The sequence below is a fragment of the Anolis sagrei genome, chromosome 1, assembly GCF_037176765.1.
Source record: "Anolis sagrei isolate rAnoSag1 chromosome 1, rAnoSag1.mat, whole genome shotgun sequence".
Classification (NCBI taxonomy): domain Eukaryota; kingdom Metazoa; phylum Chordata; class Lepidosauria; order Squamata; family Dactyloidae; genus Anolis; species Anolis sagrei.
The window spans coordinates 139735477-139757805 of record NC_090021.1 but is presented as its reverse complement, the minus strand read 5'-3'; the positions used below and the strand labels follow the sequence as shown (position 1 = coordinate 139757805).

Sequence of the window (22329 nt, the reverse complement as noted above, 5' to 3'; positions counted from 1 at the left end):
AGCGAATAGAGCTTACATTATGGAAATGGGGGAACACATTAATAAGAATGATGTTCGAGATGCCCTCTACACTTTCCTAGCTCTATGGTCTCTTCCTTACGTCACTCCAGCCAGCGTTTTCTCTGTATGGATTCTGGGCGGATCATAGAGTGGCTCAAGCTGTCGCAAGAGCGTCCGGAGGAAAGCCAGCCAATGGGTGGCCAGCGTTGACAGCTATTGAGCCAGTAAGTGACAGGAGAGGAAGTTCAAAGCGTAGAGGAGGAGGGGGAGTGGCAAGGACAAGAAACAGGTCACTTTTAGAGCCAAATGTCTGTCCCACACAGCCAACTAACCCAGTATATCAAGGCAGATAATCCACAAGATCTGCTTTGAACTGGGTTATCTGAGTCCACACTGCCATATAATCCAGTTCAATGTGGCTGTTATATATAGAATCATAGAATCATAGAGTTGGAAGAGACCTCATGGGCCATCCAGTCCAACCCCCTGCCAAGAAGCAGGAAAATTGCATTCAAATCACCCCTGACAGATGGCCATCCGGCCTCTGTTTGAAAGCAGAGGAAAGGCAATGCCCAGCTGTGTGGAAAGGGCCTTAGGGGAGTTTTTTTTTTTTTTTACGTTAACAGTCTGCTTTCTCAAATGCTATTGAGTGGGTCCAGGTTGTTTCCAAGGTATGGACAAGCCTGTCCTAGGGTTGTCGGCTATCCTCGGCGGCTTAGAGAGTGTGACTTGCCCAAGACCAACCGGTGGGTTCCCACAACTCTCCTGCTTCATCTTGAACTACTTCTGGTAACCTCAAAACATCTGGGCATCCCCTGGGCAATGTCCAATTCTCTCACACCAAAAGTGACTTGCAGTTTCTCAAGTTGCTCCTGACACGAAAGAAAAAATCTTGAACTACTAACTTGGGTTATATTTTTCAGTTGTGTTTGTACATAAATACCCAGACGTATATGTACATAGAGCAGTGTTTCTCAACCTGGGGGTCAGGACCCCTGGGGGGGTGGTGTCACGGAGGGGATGTCAAAGGGGTCACTAAAGACCATCAGGAAACACAGTATTTTCTGTTAGTCATGGGAGTTCTGTGTGGGAAGTTTGGCCCAATGCTCTGGTTGGTGCAACTCAGAATGTTATTCGTAATTTAAGATCTACTGGGGAGGCCCTGCTCTCGGTCCCACCAGCATCTCAAACACATCTGGTGGGGACGAGGGACAGGGCCTTCTCGGTGGTGACCCCCGCTTATGGAATTAACTCCCCAGCGAGATTAAATCGGCGTCCTCCCTCCTTACTTTTAGGAAAAAACTAAAGACGTGGTTTTGGAGCCAGGCCTTTGGCTAGTGGGCACAACAGCACTTTAGGCACTGAACTCAGACAATAGGATTGTTTGAATATTGGAAATGGCTTTATGACCCGTGATTCTGTGATCTGTTCTATGTGGTTATGTAATTTTAATTAATATCACTGCTTAATTGTTATATAATGTATTTTATATTGCTGTTTTATATTGTTGTTTTGATACTGTTGGCATTGAATAGTTGCCTGTGTTAGCTGCCCTGAGTCCCCCCTCGGGGGGTGAGAAGGGCGGGGTAGAAATGTTCTAAATAATAATAATAATAATAATAATAATAATAATAATAATAGATTGTAATATTAGAACTGTAAATCACAGCAACTACAACTCCCAAATGTCCAGGTCTATTTTCCCCAAACACCACCAGTGTTCACATTTGGGCATATTGAGTATTTGTGTCAAGTTGGGTCCAGGTCCATCATTATTTGAGTCCACAGTGTTCTCTGGATGTAGGTGAACTACAACTCCCAAACTCAAGGTCAATGCCCACCAAACCCTTCCAGTATTTTGTGTTAGTCTTGGGAGTTCTATGTGCCAAGTTTGGTTCAATTCCATTGTTGGTGGAGTTCAGAGTTCTTTTCAATTGTAGGTGAACTATAAATCCCAGCAACTACAACTCCCAAATGACAAAACCAACCCCACCAGTGTGCAAATTTAGGCATATCATGTTGCAGTTATCAAACTGGGGTTCTAAACATTCAACCCCTTCTGCGGAAGTTGCGCCCCTTCGTCCAAGGAGGAAAAACCTAAAGGAAACAAACTGTCTATTAACAAAGAAAAGTTTATATGAAGGTATTTACAAATACATCAGAGTCCTTGGAATGTCTAGCTGCTTCCACACAATGGTTTGTAAACACAAAGTCCTTATCTCTAGATAAGACGCCACAGTCTTGCTCTTCAGACGCTGTAACGATAATACACCTCCCAGCTCCAGCCTTGGGCTCCAAACTCTCTCTCCAATCTTCAACCTTTTTCCAACCTATTTCCAGCCTCAAGTAACACAATCTACTTAGTCTCTATTAGTAGTACTTCAACTCCCACAGGTGGCTTGATTGTTGCTGACCATACAATGACTGGACATGATTGCTACAATCACTTACCCATTTTTCACTTGAGAAATGACCTAAACAATATAAAACTCTGACATATCAGATATTTGTGCCAAATTTGGTCCACTGAATGAAAATACACCATGCATATCAGATATTTACATTACGATTCATAACAGTCGCAAAATGAGAGTTACGAAGTAGCAACGGAAATAATGTTATGGTTGGGAGTCGCCACAGCATGAGGAACTGTATTAAGGAGTTGCGCCATTAGGAAGGTTGAGAACCACTGACATAGAGACATGCACTTATGTAAGAGCCAGTGTGATCTAATGGCTAGAGCAGACATGGGCAAACTTTGGCTTTCCAGGTTTGGACTTCAACTCCCACAAGTGGCTGTTAGGAACTGTGGAAGTTGAAGTCCAAAACACCTGGAGGGCCGATGTTTGTCCATGCCTGGGTTAGAGCACTGGACTGTTACTCTGGAGTTTTAGGGCCCTTCCACACAGTCATATAATTCAGTGCCCTTCCACATACCCCTACATCCCAGAATATCAAGGCAGAAAATCCCATATTATCTGTTTTGAACTGGGTTATCTGAGTCCACACTGTCATATATTCCAGTTCAAAGCAGATAATGTGGGATTTTATTCAGTGGTGTGGAAGGGGCCTAAGATTGCTGAAACCTTACTGCTCAGTCAGGTGGTAATCTGTTACAGACTCTAGAAGTTTGTTTTCTTCCTGTTCCAGTGCAACTATTTTTGGAGTAGAAAGGTTTATTGTAGTTCTTATATGTTTAAAAGTTGCAATAAAAGCAAACACTGACTAAAGGTAATTATTACCAAAGTATGCTATGATCAGATTCCGAGTAATGATGGCAAATATAACAAACATGGGGCGGAGGGTGGAAGTGAAATGATGACTGCTGCATCATGGCAATGCTTTATTTGGAGACTAATGACTTCTGTTGACTAACTACCTGTCAGGTGTAGCAGAACTGTGCAAAACTATGGCATAGTACAAATGGGAAGAGGAGAACACTGGTTGAGCTGGTCTAGCAGGAACTCCATGTAGACCCTGCCTTAAAGACCAATTATGAAAATTATGTGAACCTCTACTTGCTCTTGGAAAGCAGTTACCTAGCAAACACAATCAACAATGAAGGCTGCTGGGACCAGTAATCCAACAACTTCTGGAGGGGCACCTGTTTCTCATCCTTGCTAGTTATTTTTCAAACCCCAAGAATAACAAATCTCTTTATGCCCTAGATTTAGCATAGAGTTTTCAGGATGGAGTTGTACTTAATAGGGAGCAACTGAGAATTGGCTTTTCACACTGCATATCCCCCCACATTTCACAGATAAAAACTGGGGCTTGGGGCTATGAAACCCACTGGGTGGTCTTGGACAAGTCATACCTTTACATCCTTAGATGATAGAACTTGAAAACCTTTGAACATACTTTGCCAGGAAAACCCCATGAAATATTTGCCTATAAGTCAGAAATGACTTGAAGATACACAACAGAAGAACCCCAAGAATAAGGTGGGAAAATACATAAGCACATGCATCCCAATATCCTTTTAGTTTCAACAACTTGCCAAGCAACCACTGTTTTATGACTTCATCCCACAGGATAAGTAAAGTGTTTGGGATAGTTGGTGTTCCCTTAAGCTTTGCAAAGCCCCATTTGGAAATTAAACTGATTATTACCCTACCTATCATACCCTCCTGCTTTTCTCCACTTTCTGTAGATTTATCTGTTTGATTTGCCATCACACAGTAAAGACTTGTTTCCCCCACTGTCCCTCCCTCATTTTCCCCCCTAAAACTCTCTTTGTAATCTCAGGAGTTTAATTTGCAGCCTGAAAAACTCACAACAATATATATAGAGGGGTTATTCTTACATTGCAAAATTGAGAACGGGGGGGGGGAGGGGGAAAATGAAGCTTTAGCTGTCTTATATGCCTTCTCTGCTAGCCTCTTGATAGGCAAAACAAAAGCCTGACAGAATAGCAAGAGTTACAGAGAGATAATTGAGAAATAAGTAGGTAAGAGTTCAAAAGGACTTTAACGAGAAGGGAGATAACACAGGAAGAGGGAGATCAGACAACTGCAGGATTTGCATGCTTTGCTATGTTTTTCTCCTGAATGTTTTGAATATGTTTGCTATACTCCCCAGTCCCAAAACGGTAATGGTGGAAGAAAGGAATCAATACTATCCATCTCAGTGCCTCCCTCCATAGTGACATGATCATTATGTTTACAAATGGGCGAAGGGGAATTCCCATCACATATTAAATTGGGCATTTTTATACGTCTCTACGTGGAGAATTAAGGAAGAAGCCACTTGCCAAACAGCTTAGGAATCGTCAGGAAAACCCACACTTTGGAAATGTCAAGATATCTCTACTCCACATTTGAAACTTGTGTTGTGTGTAGGGCAATCAATTGCGGTTTCTTAGGTGTGTAAAAACGTTGACTTTATTGCATGTGATGAAGTCCCTAAGTTATTTATTTATTTATCGTGTCATCAGCAACCATTGTATTACAATTCTAACAGAGCAAAACAAACACAGAGATAAAAAAGAAAAAGAAAAGAAAAGAAAAGAAAAAACCCACACAGATTTTGCAAAATTGGTATTTGGTTAAATGTCCTTTGACCAGTATCTGGCCACTTGGAGTGCCTCTGGGGTTGCCGCAAGAAGGTCCTCTATTGTGCATGTGGCAGGGCTCAGAGTGCATTGCAGCAGGTGGTCAGTGGTTTGCTCTTCTCCGCACTCGCATGCCGAGGATTCCACCCTGTAGCCCCATTTCTTAAGATTGGCTCTGCATCTCGTGGTGCCAGAGCGCAATCTGTTCAGTGCCTTCCAAGTCGCCCAGTCTTCTGTGTGCCCAGGGGGGAGTCTCTCATCTGGTATCACCCATGAATTGAGGTGCTGGGTTTGGGCCTGCCACTTTTGGACTCTCGCTTGCTGGGGTGTTCCAGCAAGTGTCTCTGTAGATCTAAGAAAACTATGTCTTGATTTAAGTCGTTGACGTGCTGGCTGATATCCAAAGAGGGGATGAGCTGGGGATGTCTCTGCCTTGGTCCTTTCACTATTGGCTGCTACTTCCCGGCGGATGTCAGGTGGTGCAATACCGGCTAAGCAGTGCAATTTCTCCAGTGGTGTGGGGCGCAGACACCCTGTGATAATGCGGCATGTCTCATTAAGAGCCACATCTACTGTTTTAGTGTGGTGAGATGTGTTCCACACTGGGCATGCATACTCAGCAGCAGAGTAGCATAGCGCAAGGGCAGATGTCTTCACTGTGTCTGGTTGTGATCCCCAGGTTGTGCCAGTCAGCTTTCGTATGATGTTGTTTCTAGCGCCCACTTTTTGTTTGATGTTCAGGCAGTGCTTCTTGTAGGTCAGAGCACGGTCCAAAGTGACTCCCAGGTATTTGGGTGCGCTGCAATGCTCCAGTGGGATTCCTTCCCAGGTAATTATCAGAGCTCGTGATGCTTGTCTGTTCTTAAGGTGAAAGGCGCATGTCTGTGTTTTAGATGGATTAGATGGAAGAGCAAACCAAGAGTGAATAGGTTGTCTGATCCAGTATGCAGCATTTTCTCAATAAGCCAGAATTATCTAGAACAATGCTTTACTGTTCTGTGCGAATGTGGCTACAGTTTGTGAGGATTTATTTATTTATTTATTTGGGGTTCTTCTACCCCGCCCTTCTCACCCTGAAGGGGACTCAGGGCGGCTTACAGAGGCAAAGGCACAATTCAATGCCTGCATCATAAAACAATCATACACAAAATTACATCAATTCGCAATTAATAACAGTTCATGCATTATAACCATAAAATCAATAAAATCAATAAACTTATACAAACCCAGTTTCTCCTCTTACATGGTCAGCGTTCGCTAACTCATAGATCTAGTTTTATGTTCTACTTCATCAATCCTGTTGGTCTTACTCGCTGATTGTCTAATTTAATTGCCAGAGTGCCCAAAGGCCTGGTCCCATAACCACGTCTTCACCCTCCTCCTAAAGGCGAGGAGGGATGATGATGCCCTGATTTCCCCCGGGAGTGAGTTCCACAGGTGAGGGGCCATCACTGAGAAAGCCCTGCTCCTCGTCCCCACCAGCCTCACTTGTGACAGTGGTGGGGTCGAGAGCAGGGCCTCCCCAGATGATCTCAGACTCCGGGGCGGGACATAGAGGGAGATACGTTCAGACAGATACACTGAACCGGAACCGTATAGGGTTTTGTAGGTCAAAACCAGCACCTTGAATTGTGCTCGGAACTGAATCGGCAGCCAGTGGAGCTGGCACAGCAGGGGGGGGGGTGGGCTCCCTGTATGTCGCTCCGGTGAGCAGTCTAGCCACCGCTCGCTGGACAAGTTGAAGTTTCCGAACAGTCTTCAAGGGCAACCCCACGTAGAGAGCGTTGCAGTAGTCTATTCGGGATGTAACAAGAGCGTGGACCACCGTGGCCAGATCAGACTTCCCACCGTGGCGAGATCAGACTTCACCGCTGAGACCTGGGGTTCCAGGCTCAGCGATGAGTCCAGGTTCTGAAATCATAGAGACACGAGCTTCTCTTGATGGATAAAAGATCATGAAAAATGAGAGATAACTGCCAGAGAGAGACTGAGGATTCGTGAAATCTGTGAGAGGCTATAGCAGGGTATGCCTACACATCAGTATAGTGCTCAACATGCAGCAAAATTTGCTGCATTTTGCTTTTTGAACCCCCGCCCCCAAATATAGTGTGGGTTCAAATTGTGGATGGAGGATCTATGGATACAGAGGACCAACTGTGCTGTTTTGTCAGATTTTCACCCTTTGTTTTGCTTTTAAAACTTTAGAAAAAGGAGAAAAAAATTCCGCATCCACTGACTTGTTTACATGTGCTTATTGGTTCTTAGTTGACTGGTTTTAATGGCTATCGGTACTCGTACTTCTAGCTGGAGTCAATCCAGGAGGAAAAGAGGTTACTCTCATATTAGTTCTAAAGCAAAAGGAAATACAGCAAATGCACTTGTTTGAAACTTCAGACAACCAATGTTTCGTTTTATTTGTTCAATGTGTTAGTTGGTCAAAGGACAGATGTGGGCAAACAGGGAGCTTGAGTGAGGCTGCTTATGTAGAGCAAAGAAAACATGCTGTTTAGTCACTTGTGCTTCCTGGACAAAATGTATGCAGCCTATTTCATGCAATAAAGCTTTTTATAAGCAGAAAATAGATTAATTGGGCACAAGTACATTCCTATGACTGTCATGTGGCCTTTAATTCCTGGTTGCGTGGTCATTGCCTTTTGGCTTTTGCTCATGGTATGCACAAAGCACAACGCTGGAACTATAGGAGGATGAAGACTTAGCTCCCAAAATGCATAGAATTGTACTGGACAAAAGAAGCTTGAAATTATTAACGTACACAGTAAGTGTAAATATTTATAGGCTGAGCTGGGTAGATGTCTTATAAAGTTCACAGAGCATGTATTTCCTGGTATATTGAATAAGATGTGTTTACAATCCTGTGTGTGAGTTTTACAATCTCTTTAAAAGCTTGTGGGATTTATTTCTCAGTAAATAAGCAAAGGTTTGGATTGTAAATCTTGGTTGAGAAGATAATAGAGGTATGGCACCAGTGCTGAAAAATGGCCAGCGTATTGAGGCTACAGATAGAAAATTTTAAAACCAAGGTAACAGATATTTCATAACGTAAAAAAATGTAACAAAATGTATGTTTTAAATAAGTGCCTTATTAGATTGGGTCAAAGGGAATAGAAAGAAATGTGACCATTTTGCACTGTTTACTCGGTTATATTCTGCCTTTGAGAATCATCCTGGTATAGTGGTTTCAGCACTGGACTATAAGTCTGAGAATCAGAAGCATTGGACTATAAGTCTGGATCCCCGCTTGGCCATGGACACCCACTGGATGGTTGATCTTGGGTGAGTCACGCACTCTCAGCCCTAGAAATCCCTAAAATCAATTTGGCACAAAATAAAAAGAACAATGGCAACTTCTGTCTTTCCTCCAAAAGCTTCTTTCAGTACTGATGAAATTATACAACTTGTCCATTCTTGTAAATGACTCTGTGAGGCAGTTTAGGTTGCAATACATAGTATGGCTCACTCAAAGTAAATTCCTAAACTTCATTGCTGAATGAGATATGAACCCAGGTCTCCTTAATTAGACATTATTGCTGAGTGTGTAAATACCTCACCAATATCTCTTAAATGTGTACTTGTACAATAAAATAGCATGACATTGGATATTAGGAAGGGGCAGAGTGCAGCTCTCCTCTGCAAGCATGGAAACATGAATGAATGTGAATAAAAGTTGCTAGAATGAGGCGTGATGGCCAAGATGGTTGCAAATGTTCCAGAATATTTTTTTCTGATCTGGGTTATTTCTGCATGCGTTTTCCTATAAGTACATCATATCCTCTTTCAACAAATTCACCCGGTCAAACGCAAAGGTCCTATCAATGCCAGCAAAGCATGAAGTTCAAATGATCTGCTTTTGCAAGTGATGTACAACTTATCCATTCTTGTCAGTGTGATGTATTTTCTTGAGTGCTGGACTACAACTCTAGAGACCAACTATGCTTGGACATGGACCCCCCCCCCCCCCCCCGCAGTTTACATATCACTCCAAGAACTGTACTGTAAAGGCAGAACTGTAGATCCACCCTGTTTCAGAAGACATTAAATAAGCCATCCCGAGTCCTTCCGGGGAGATGGAGGCGGGGTATTTCTCAGGAAAAATGGTCCGCCGAGTTGTGCGTGTGTAAGGGCCCTTCCAGACAGGCTCTATATCTCAGGATCTGATCCCAGGATTCTGTTAATACCTGATCATCTGGTAGTGGGGACTCATATAATCCAGTTGAAGGCAGAAAACCTGGGATAACCTCACCACCTCTGAGAATGCTTGCCATAGATGCAGGCGAAACATCAGGAGAGAATGCCTCTAGAACATGGCCATATAGCCCGAAAAAAACTACAACAACCCTGAGATAATCTCCTGGGACATAGGGCCTTCCTGGAAGGGCCCTGAGACAATGCCACATGTCTCTGGCTGGAGTCTTGTATGTGTCCTTATCTTGGAGAAAGCCATATGGAGCTCTGTGTCGCTTAGGCCTGAGGGACACTATCATTTGGAGCTTGGGAGCAAGTCTGACTGCCCCTTCACTGGTACTGAGAGGAAATAGTGCTTGCCAGTGCTTCCTGTACTAATTTGTCTTCCTCTCAATCTCTTTTGCAGATACATACCGATTCCAACCCAATTCTAATAGACACATTTATTTTTAAAAGCTGGATTTTTCTAAAACTGTAGAGTAAAAAGTGATTTTTTAAAGGCATTAAAACCTGAAAGAAGCACTTTAACTGTGAAAACGGTTCTACATTGTGTGTTCAAGTTGGGTATGATTTTATTTGTTAGTGTGGGTCTGATCTAAGAGTGTGGCTCTCCAAGTATTGGACTGAAAGTACTGATATGTGTCACTATTAACTGTGCTGTTTGAGGAACTGAATGCAAGCAACAACTGAAAGGCTATAGTTTGTCTACTCCTTTCTTTAAGCATAGGTCTCATACTGTACTTGCCAGAGTATGATGTTGAATTGTGAACCCTGTTTAAACTTCCTGCCGGGAAGAGTGTCTACGCACCCAGTGGGAAAGTTTGTTTGCTGGTAGGAGTTTCAACATGTGTACATAGAATGAACTCTATCCTAGAATAATTTGAATTTGCACTGAGTAACACAGACTTGGTGTTGCTGTCTCCTAAATGCTAGACCAGGATGCCAACTAAAGTGCAATTTATTTATTCATACTTGAAAGTGAAGATGTTAATTCAATCGTAATTGTGCTCCCAGAACAGAAGTTCCAAGTTTCAAGATCATACATGAATAGCATTTGTCCATGGTCAGCAAGATCTATGTGAATATATTGCAGAACGTTTTGAACAATCTGTTTGTGTATGTGCGTCTATACAAGTGCCTTCAAATCATCTGTTGATTTATGGTGACCACATGAAATTTCATATGGTTTTCTTAGGCAAGGAATATTCAGAGGTGGCTTTGCCATTTCCTTCCCCGAAAATATAGCCTACAGCACCTGGTATTCATTCGATACACTGCTGGAATTGTGAACTGGACACAAGCAGAGCTGGATGATCTGGACAGAAAAACAAGAACACTTATGACAATTCACTACGCATTATACCCACGTAGTGATGTCGACAGACTTTACCTGCCCATAAAATCAGGAGGCAGAGGACTTCTGCAAGTGAAACAAATGGTAGAAGAAGAGAAACATGCAGTGGCAGATTATGTGAAAGGCAGTCAAGAACCAACATTGATGGAAGTCAATAGTAGTAAACTGCTTCAAGTGCAAAAGACAAAAAGTGTAAAAACACAATCCAGAGCAGAAGAGAAAACTGGCAAAAGAAGGCTCTCCGTGGACAGTTCCTGGGAAAAATTGAGAGCCAAATTGACAAAGAAAAAATATGGTTGTGGCTCACAAATGGGACTTCGAAAAAGGAGCCGGAGAGCCTGATTCTGGCAGCCCAAGAACAAGCCATTAGAACAAATGCCATCAAAGCCAGAATTGAAAAGTCGACAACAGATCCCAAGTGTAGACTCTGCAATGAAGCAGATGAAACAATAGATCACATCCTCAGCTGCTGCAAGAAGATCACGCAGACAAACTACAAGCAGAGGCACAACACCGTTGCTCAGATGATTCATTGGAACTTGTGCCACAAATACCATCTGACAAAGAACTGGTGGGATCACAAGCCGGAAAGAGTTACAGAGAATGAACACGTCAAGCTACTCTGGGACTTCCGAATTCAGACTGACAGAGTTTTGGAACACAATACTCCTGACCTCACAATCATGTTAAAAAAACGAAGTATAGATTGTCGATGTTGCAATCCCAGGCAACAGCAGGATTAATGAGAAACAACTGGAAAAGCTGACACTATATGAAGATTTAAAGATCGAACTGCGGAGAATGTGGCACAAACCAGTAAAGGTGGTCCCAGTGGTGATTGGCACACTTGGTGCAGTGCCTAAAGACCTTGGCCTGCACTTAAACACAATCGGCGCTGACAAGATTACCATCTGCCAGCTGCAAAAGGCCACCTTACTGGGATCTGCACGCATTATTCGCTGATACATCACACAGTCCTAGACACTTGGGAAGTGTCCAAAGTGTGAGGTCAGGAGTATCCAACTGCCAGCAGAATGTCTGCTGTGGACTCATCTTGCTGTGTTTCAAATAATAATAATAATAATAATTATTATTATTATTATTATTTATATTCCACCCTATCTTCCCAAGGGGACTCAGGGCAGATCACAGTGCACATACGTGGCAAACATTCAATGCCGTTTGGACAGATGGGCCAGAACAGATAAAAAAGCGGTATGTTGTGTTGACGTCCAGCTTTAAAGTATTTAAGTTTCTAAACTTACAGATGTGTATTTTATGTACTGACCCATAGAATCAATTTGATTTAACTCCCATATGCTTAGGTTTAGCCGTAGTCCTGGGAGGATTTAAGACCCATGCATTGTTCACTTATTCTGCCTTCATTTTCTAAAATGGGGAAGGTGGATGTTGGTTGTTTCTCCAGATGTTTTGGATTCATTTCCCAAAACTCCCACCCAATGTGATCAAAGAAAAGGGATTATGGAATTTTTGGTCCCAAAGCACCAAGCAATGCAAAATTTCCATGCAGCTATAAACCGCTTCTGTGTTTTTGTTGGTTGCTTTTGGCCTTGAAATGTCCAAAGGAACATGGGCATGTCACTTGATCATTTCATGATTCTCTAAACCAGAGGTACAGATGTGTAAGCCTTTATAGATATGCTTACACCGCAACTCCCATTTCCCCTTTTGCAAATGATGGAGTTGTAGTCTAGGAACATTGTAGTCCAAGAACACCCTGTGGTGCCCAACCAGTGAATGGTAAAATGGCAAGACCAAAATGAATACCAACCCGCTCTCCCCAGATTCAAACCTCTGATCTGTCAGTCTTCAGTCCTGCTGGCACATTGCGTCACCGGGGGCTCCTGTTGTTTGTAGTTGACTTGACGCCATTTAGTATGATGATATCCGAAGCTCAGGGAAATCCTCCAAACTGGACGAATGAATAAGAATAATGGCAGATGAGGATTGGTGTAATCAAATATACAGTTCTGAGTTGGGGGGGGGGGGGGAATAAACCTGCTCGACAAGTCTAGCGTAGGTACTTCCTTTGTTAGGAGAAATAGCCAAGTACCGTTGATATATTACTGTGGACAGTGAGTCCCCCTCTACATTGCCATATAATCCAGATTATCAAAGCAGATAATCTGGATTTTGCATGGCAGTGTAGAAGGGGCCTGCATAGCTAGCCACTTGTTTTTTAATAGAAGATTGTTGGTAGGGGAAACTGTTTGTGGATTTTTTTTTTAGAAATAAGAAATGTAATAACGTAATATTTTGTGATTATGGTTATTAGTAATTTTAGTAGGACTATTTAGCTATATCTGTAATGGTAGAGAAATACATTTTTTCTTTATTGAATTTTGATGGCTGGGACAAAGATAGTTCATTTTATAGGGAGAGTTGAAGGGGAAAAAAACATTTCCCTGTTTCCACTGACTTTTCCTTCTCCACACTTCCCATTTCATAAACAAGGGTTGTTTCTACAACAGCAACATTGGGGGCGGGGGGGGGGGGGGGGGATAACAGGAAAACTAGGGGAAATAGTTGACTCCTTCAATTAAACAAAGTTTTTTCTAAATATTTTGTGGTTGGTTTCATGGTTGATTAACTATGTGGTTGTAGAACCTGTGGATAAGGGGAACCAACAGTATATGTATACATGCTCCCCCCTCCCCCCCACACACCTTTTGTCCTTGTTGTTTCTTTTCTTCTTTTTTTCTTCTTTTCCCCCCTGAATATTTTTATTTGGTGGCGGTTTGGACTCTGTCCCTTCCTCTGATAATGGGTGAGGAAAGTTATCAAGGAATCCTCAGAGAACGGGTAAAGTTTTACCTTCCCTTCAGCACCATATGTTGTAATCTAGGGCAGGGCTTATTAAACTTTTTCCACTTGTGGCCCCTTTCTATCTGAGGGCCCTTCCACACAGCCATAGAATGCAGAAGACCAAGGCAGAAAATCCCACAATATCTGCTTTGAATTGGGTTATCTGAGTCCACACTGCCATATATTTCAGTTCAAAATAGAAAATGTGATTTTATTCAGTTGTGTGGAAGGGGCTTGATACATTTTTACATAACCCCAGGTAAATAGGTATGCAAAATAAGGCTTGTGTAACAGGCTGATTTCCTGTTTTGTGGAGTACAGCTAAAGTCCATTGTAAATAGCTACTGTTGTTGCTGACAGATTTGTGTAAATGGATAGCGTTCAGAAACCTTTTACTGTTGCCACATTTCCGTGACCCCACAATTTAAGAAATAGTGGTCTAAGAAACGTGGAAAAAAGAGCGGCAGGTCAAAGACAGATAAGTTTGGGATTATGTAACTGTTATGGAAGACCTTTGAGCTATTTGAAGTCTGAGAAGGGGATTGGCTGGTTTTTTGGAAAATATTCAACTGCGTGTTATCATCATGTTTAGTCTGTAGTTTTGTAAATAAACACTAATTCAGTACCCTTCCAAAGGAAGCCAGTGTGGGTAGGCAGCACTGCCTGCCAGTTAATGCCTTACAACTTGGTGGATTGGGATGTAAGACATTAACTGGGGAATGGAGATGGGTATAGCAATGCAGTGATTAACTTGAAGTCAGCTAGAACCGTACAAAAAAAGAGACCACAAGGGAATAATCTGTCCCAAAGTAGGAAGGAAAGTTAATTGAACTGCTGAGGCAGTGAAAAGGGCCACTTTGGCAACCCGAGTGTCTGCTCGTAGTGAGCCTATTAATGAAGTACATATTTAAGAGTTTAGTGAAAACCAGCCACTTTGGATGGGCAGCAGGACTGCCTGCTTGGTAAAGTAAATTAACATATATTAAGCGGAAATGTGCCTTGGACCGCGAGAAGATCCAAGCAGTCCATACTTCAGGAAATAAAGCCCGACTGCTCATTGGAGGGAAGGATATTAGAGGCAAGGATAAAATACTTTGGCCACATCATGAGAAGACAGGAAAGCTTGGAGAAGATAATGATGCTGGGAAAAAAGGAAGAGGGGCCAACCAAGGGCAAGATGGATGGATGGCATTCTTGAAGTGACTGGCTTGACCTTGAAGGAGCTGGGGGTGGTGACGGCCGACAGGGAGCTCCGGCATGGGCTGGTCCACGAAGTCACAAAGAGTCGGAAATGACTGAACGAATGAACAACAACAATTCTTTGGTACTACTTTGAAAAAGGCCTTGTTTGTTTTTGGATCTCAGGTCATATCACTCAGGGCCCTTCCACATAGCCCTATAACCCAGAAGATCCAGGCAGAAAACCCCACAATACCTGCTTTGAACTGAGTTATCTGAGTTCACATCGCCATCTTACTTTACCTACTCGTTGTCCAAGTAGGATAGTCTTCCAAGATTGGTGTCCTGGCAGTGGATCCGTAGGTGACTGTGGAGCCCTATTCTTGATCTGCATCAAGAATAGGGCTTGATCTGCATCATTGGTTTCCAGACGGAAAGGGGTCCCGGTTGGGGTTCGCTTGACATGACTTCCTCTTGGCACGTTTCTCTCTTTCACCCTCCATTCGTGCCTCTTCAATTTCTACAGCACTGCTGGTCACAGCTGACCTCCAGGGCCGACCAAGGGCAAGATGGATGGATGGCATCCTTGACTGGATTGACCTTGAAGGAGCTGGGAGTGGCGACGGCCGACAGGGATCTCTGGCATGGGCTGGTCCATGAGGTCATAAAGAGTCAGAAGCGACTGGACAAATGAACGGCAACAAATATTAAAAAGTACAGACACCCTCTCTGATTTTCCATCTGACAACGCACTTTGGGTTCAGATGACTCCTGGAGTAGGAATGGCTAATGCAAAGGAAGAGAAAGCCAAACATGCTTAAAATAGTTGGGCTGGACAGGTAATTGTGTTTATAAAGTGACTTCACCTGAGGAGCTAACACTTCAGCCAATCCCCTCTGGCTTTTAGTGTCTGTTCTTCTCAGTTTCTGCAGCCTGTGAGACTTTGAAAGAGCTACGCAGCATGCATAATGCCCTCCGCATGCTTAAGTAATGTGTGCTTCTAAACAAGTATAATTAAATTACAATTTGTAAAGCAGATTCCTCCGCGATTGAAGCAGGATGAAAGCTTGGCTGCTGAAGTTAATTATACACCGAGGTTGCTTCATGCAGGCCATATTTGACAAGTTTGTGAAAGGCAGCCTTGACTGAGGACACCGCAGAGCTGTGTGCAAAGATTAAAGGAGTTAGATGGGGTTTCTCATTGAGCACAAGGCTAACAATTGGTGGGAAATACCTAAACCTGTTTGCAAACATAGCCAACTGCAACAGGAGGAGGTAGGGAGGAGTCAGTTCAACTATACGAACCATACAGCTTCCTTTAGGCTGGAGTAGAAATCATTGCAGGCTCTGGAGAAATCGATGCAGGCGGTCCCAACTCGGGAGCCCCCCTTTTAAAATAAAACTGGCACCATAAGGATGGAAAAGAAAAAAGAGAGGCCTACGAGAAAAAGCCAGTCCTCGCTGGCAACATCTCAACATAAAAATATTACTCTGGTGCATTTCTCTGAGGAATTGCCTGCTAGAAAGCCATCCAGGTTGGAAGATGGTGAATATGATAACCTGAAAACAAATGGTTTGTTTCAGAAAGAGAAGGATGTTTCTGGTAATGTCTTGCCAGGAGAACCGGACATCATCGTCAGACAGGTCAGTTTAAATGGGATGGAGGAATACACATTAAATGTTTTGGCACATTTGTCCTCTGCTCCTTGTTTGGGTCTTGGTGACTGTGAGGATTGGAGCCTTATACTTTTTTACTTGGAAATGGGCGCCATTGAACTCAATGGTATTTACTTCTGAGATGGTGCATGGAAAAAAAAATACAGCAATGTCCGTGGAAGCAGTGAAAATGGAAATACTAATTACCAGTTTGTGAGATTCCTTAAACCAACCTTTTTTTGACCAGGGACAGCTTGACCAGGGGCCCCACTCCAACATTAGTACCAAAGGGTTATGAATCAGTTTTTGGTCAACTTTGGTTTGGTTATTTGGGGTTCTGATTCAGAAAATTGCATTGGATAGACCATGTCATCTTAGTTTCTGATACAGAACATATCCCATCCAGTAGACGCCATCTGCTCACCCCAGAAAACTGTATTTAATAATCTAGAGTTGATGTGGTAGCAGGAATCTTTTGTAGTCAGCCTCTCCCCTCCAGACATCCCTGTTTCCATATTTAATGATTTAAAGCATCAATATAGTCATTAAGTGACTTGCTCTGATAGCTACCATCTGGTATTGGTTTGTGAGCAATGTGAAAATGGTGACTTACGGCGACCCCATTGATTTCATAACATTTTCTTGTCAACTAACACTCAGAAGTGGTTTTGCTAGTTCAGTAGGAGAATGGGAAATCAGTTATTGCTTGGAAAACCAAACATCATTATAGGTAAACCTGTTACTGGAAAATGATAGTAACTATAGTTCTTAATAATGCAAAAAGTTGCAGCAGTTGCTTCTTGTCTTTAGGTTTATGGATAAATTAAACATATTTTGGAGTACATATCAAAGAGTTATTTCATCCGTTTCTTTTTGTTTATCATATAAATATGGATATTTTCTATATAAATTGTCTCAAAGAAAATTGAAACTCCTTTTAGCTGTAATGACAGGATCTGAATAAGATAAAATAGTGCCGCTGCCACCTCCAATCTGGAAGTCTCTGAAACTCTACTTCTGATTTTGAAAAACAGGGTTTTAATAATTTTAAACTGTTCAGGAGAACCCTGGAAGAAATTATCTTCCGGTTTTGGAGGGTTTGGGAAGCACGGAGGGGAGGTCATGGGTTGAAAATAAGACTTATGGGCACACGAGGCTGCAAAATCATATTTTCCAATACGTTTTGCTAAGATACATCTAGTTGCTGAAATTCTGAAAAGCATATCATTATTTTGTCTTGTAGCTCAACAGTTCCTGTCCATTTTGTTTTTCAACATTTAAACCCAACATCAAAGTCTTTTAAGATGAGAAAGACTGGAGTGGGAGAATTCATTTAGAAGCAAAGTAGAGAAGGCAGTAACAATTTTTTCAGAGGCCTATTAGGGTATATGTTATTGAAATTATGAGCATAGTTGATCCTTTCGGTCTACTTAGGACTGCTTGCCTTCTTGTAAAATACATCATTGGTATCTCTCGGTATAATGCCTTTTTATGAACATGAAAATACTCTGAATACTTTTGTTGTTAACAACCATCAAGATGACGTTGACTTCTGGCTCTCTATGACAGAGAGACCGCCAAATCATCCTGTCCTCACCATCCCTGCTCAGGTCTTGGAGATTCAGGGCAGGCATAACTTCCTTGGTTGAATCTATCCACCTGGAACGCAGTGCTCCTCTTTTCCTATTGCCTAATATTTTACCAAGCATCATTGTTTTTCTCTCTCTAGTGAATCATGTATTCTCATGATATGTCCAAAGTACATCAGCCTCAGTTTATGGCCTCATCAGTTGGGCAGGGGTAAAGCGGGGGATATCGTGGGGCAGCAAAGGGAACTGTCAAACTGTGTTCCCTCCTGTTGAGGTCCATCCTCTGCCTCCCCATGACATTTCTTTATCTGTCCCCGCTTCCTTTTCGGCTCCTCTTCCTTCAGTGAGTAGTCGGGTCTTCAACCGACTCCTCTAGGCTCTGCTTCCTCAATGCTGCCGGCAAGTAGCCCCCACAGGGCCCCACCAGAAGTAGCCCTGTATCATGTGATGGGCTGCTGGAGACTATGTTCCGGCAGCACAGAGAAGTAGGGAGAAGATGCTTCTCTCGCTGCATCTGATGAGGTCCTAGGCTATCTTAGCTTCTAGGGCAGTGGTTCTCAACCTGTGGGTCCCCTGGTGATTTGGCCTACAACTACCAGAAATCCCAACCAGTTTACCACCTGTTACAATTTCTGGAAGTTGAAGGCCAAAATATCAGGGGACCCACAGGTTCTAGGGAGTGTTCAGGATTGATTTGCTCTGGGATTCATTTATTTGTCTTTTTGGCAATTCAGGTATTTGTATGTCTCTCCTCAGGCCCCACATGTCAAACGGCTGCATTCACAATTTTTGTATCTACAGATGAGTGTACAAAAGGTGAGGCACAAATGTGGGAAAGGGAAGAGGAACATATTTCTTGGAACCTCATGGTTTCCCCAAATACTTGAATAGTTAATCCTACAGTACATAGTGTGTATGTATTGTGTTTGTCCTCTATGCCAACCAGTAGACCAATGGCTGAATTAGGGCTTTTGTTCAGCTTTCTTTACCAATGCTCATGCGTTTAACAAGTTTGCATTTAAGGAGAGTTAACATTCAGTTTCACAAACATGTTTATTCTTCCCCCTCCAGTGTCGCACAAAGGAAAACCAGGGCAAAGGAGCACAGGTCTAAGGAGCTGTAATTCAGAAGGGGACTTGCCAAGAAAAATCAATTTTAACTGTCAATGCTTTTTCTTAATCTGCTCTTTATAAGTGTTTATTCATTTTAGTTTCCCCAATGAACAATTTGGAGTTACAAAGCCCAGGAAATTCTAGTTAAGAGCTTTCTGGGAGAGAAACGATCAGACACATCGTCCTGGTTTGGTAGATCAGGCGTACTAGTGTGCAGTGTATTTGTGTTACAGTGCAAAGAATCCTAGAGTTGGAAGAGACCTCGTGGGCCATCCAGTCCAACCCCCTGCCAAGAAGCAGGAAAATTGCATTCAAAGCACCCCCGACAGATGGCCATCCAGCCTCTGTTTAAAAGCCTCCAAAGCAGTGGTTCTCAACCTGTGGGTCCCCAGATGTTTTGGCCTTCAACTCCCAGAAATCCTAATAGCTAGTAAACTGGGTGGTATTTCTGGGAGTTGTAGGCCAAAATACCTGGGAACCCACAGCTTGAGAACCACTGCTCCAGAGATACCTTTGCTCTGCACAATACTATAATATCCTTTCAAAACAAGCACATTGTTTTCTCTTTTCTTTTCAGGCTGTATCATCATCAGCAATGAAGCAGAAGTTTGCCTTTGACAATGTTAGCTTTGAGGATGACTTGGAGCATTCACCCGTTCTTCTACCCCAAGTGAACACTGTTACTGTTGATATCTTGGGTATCACTTGCCAAGCCTGTGTACAATCGATAGAGGGGAAAATTTCCAAGGTGAAAGGAATTGTTGACATCAAGGTGTCTCTTGAGCAAAGGAATGCTGTCATAAAATACTTGGGACTGGAAATAAGTCCCCATCAGATCTGCCAGGAAATCAACGATATGGGATTTGATGCCAGTATTGTAGATACAACACAGTCTTCAGAACAAACGTCTCAGGAAACTTTGGTTAAGATGAAAATAGAAGGTATGACCTGTGAATCTTGTGTTAATGCCATTGAAGAAAAGATTGGGAAACTCCATGGTGTGAAGAAAATAAAAGTGGCTCTCAGCAGCCAGGAAGCCACCATCACTTATTGTCCACTTGTAATCAGCCTTGAGGAACTAAAGGATAGCATAGATAACTTGGGATATAAAAGCACTGTCAAGCATAAGCAACCCTCCTTCAATCTTGGCTCGATTGACGTTGAACGCTTACAACAGACAGATGTAAGGACACCTGCTGGGCTTGATGGCACAAGCGCTATGTCAGAAGACACCGCCACCACAGCTTGTGTTGCAGTGCTGGGTGTGGAAGGGATGCACTGCAAATCCTGTGTCAACATAATTGAAAGTTCAATCTCAGACATGCTTGGGGTACAACGTATTAAAGTGTCCTTGGAACAGAAAAATGCCACAGTGTGGTTTGACCAGGACGTGGTCACTCTATCCTCGTTGCAGCACGCCATCCAAGCTCTTCCCCCTGGTAACTTTAAAGTATCCTTTTCTAGTGCGATAGAAGGTGACAATGGACGACTTACCTCAAAGACAACATCCTCTTTGCCTTATGTCTCTAGAAGTCCTCAGGATGAATCCGGTATAGCTATTATTAAGGTTGATGGCATGACTTGCAATTCTTGTGTAAAATCCATTGAAGGCTCCATATCCCAAAGGAAAGGGATCCTCCATATCTCCGTATCTCTAACCAAAGGGACTGCAACTATCTCCTACAATCCGATCATGACCAATTCTGAAGAGCTGAGAGCTGCTATAGAAGACATGGGATTTGATGCCGTTGTCCTCTCAGGTATGATGACACTTTTCTTCTGTCATGGTGTCTTGTGACTGAGAAGGATCTCATCACCTCCATCAACAGTACTAGAAATGGATCTGAAAACTATACAGCTTACTTGCTTACTTGTTTACATTAGCTGTCCCTTTCTGTTTGTACTTTTTGCTGTTATCATATTCTCCTAGTATAGAAACAAAATAGGGATGCCATAGCCTTGGAATGGTTCAAGTTTGGTTTGGAATGGAGAGGTCCCCATGTATCCCAAGAATGAACAAAAATTGACCCAGGGCTATAAGCAGCCTCAAAGCTGGTTTCCCCCGTCCTTTGGGGGGGGGGGGGGGTGAACTTCCAGGAAAGGCTATTATGGCTTCCCTTACCAAAATTCTTTTTTTCATACCAGAAATTCCAGTCTCTTCCAGACACTTCTGGATTTTTCTTGTTTGTTTTCTTGTTTGTGGGATGTGCAGTGATTTGGGGTAGCCTGTGTGTCCTTCTGAGGCTTCCAAGCTTAGAAATTTAGCTCCTGGACCTACCATCTGGATTTACCCCTTACTTGAAACCTTGCAATATGTTGTTCTGGGCTGGAGAATTTGGCCAGGGTTGCTTAAGATGAAGTAAACAGGAGATCAAAAACATCTGGTAGACCAGATGTTGGCTAGTCCTATAATAATGTAGTCTAAGATCTTGGGCTTGGTCTATTATCTCTGAGTGATCATAGAATCATAGAAAAACAGAATTGGAAGAGACTGCATGGATCATTTAGTCCAGCCCCCTGCCATACAGAAAAGCACAATCAAAGTAACCTGACAATGTGTTGTCAAAGGCTTTCATGACTGGAATCACTGACTCTTCTTTTAGATTTTTTTTTTTTTTTGTAATTTGTTCAGTATTTGCTATCAATTTGCAGTATGTGCAAACTATAAATCTAAGAAAGTCATTATTCAGATACTTTTTACTGCATGGGGATTTTTTTTCTCCTCGGTTTTCCTCTCATATCACCTCACAACATTACTTGTTTCGTTTTTAATTTTACATTATTTTTAATATTTTGAATAATAATAATAATTAATAACATTTATTTATAGACTGCCCTATCTCCCTGAAGGGACTCAGGGGGGTTTCCAACACATAAGGTAGTATCTAGGTACTAGGTACACATAAGGTAGTATCTAGGAGCCCAATTCAAGGTGCAGGTGCTTACCTACAAAGCCCTGAACGGTTTGGGACCACCCTACCTGCGTGACCGCATCTCCACCTACGAACCCACACGCTCGCTCCGGTCATCTGGGGAGGCCCTGCTCGTGATCCCATCCACGTCGCAAGCGCGCCTGGTGGGGACACGAGACAGGGCCTTCTCTGTGGCGGCCCCCCGACTTTGGAATGCCCTTCCAAAAGATCTTCGCCAGGCCCCTACTTTAGCAGCTTTCAGAAAGAACCTAAAAACTTGGCTGTTCCGATGTGCCTTCTCAGATTAGGAATCCCCACCCAAGTCCTAGAAGCACTTTAGTACAATTAACATTACTGCACACCGTACTATTTATTCCCATGCTCCTCCTACCACTCTAGCACTTTTAATCCTGTACCCCATTGCGCTGGCCGGCCCAGTTTTAAA

The 22329-nt window shown here is 42.8% G+C and overlaps 1 protein-coding gene across 3 annotated transcripts in view; it reads left to right on the top strand.

The window, feature by feature from the left end:
* The first annotated feature begins 167 nt into the window (after positions 1-167).
* Positions 168-22329, top strand: part of ATP7B (ATPase copper transporting beta) — a 49659-nt gene continuing 27497 nt past the window's right edge. The window contains exons 1-2 of one of the 3 annotated variants that reach the window (XM_060786843.2): positions 168-224; positions 19550-20732. In XM_060786843.2, coding sequence (XP_060642826.2) covers positions 19568-20732 — 1165 coding nt within the window. In that variant the 5' untranslated portion in view covers positions 168-224; positions 19550-19567. Of the gene's footprint in view, positions 225-7696; positions 7830-15779; positions 16260-19549; positions 20733-22329 lie in introns of those variants that run through there. The other 2 variants (XM_060786833.2, XM_060786824.2) reach the window with 2 other exon arrangements.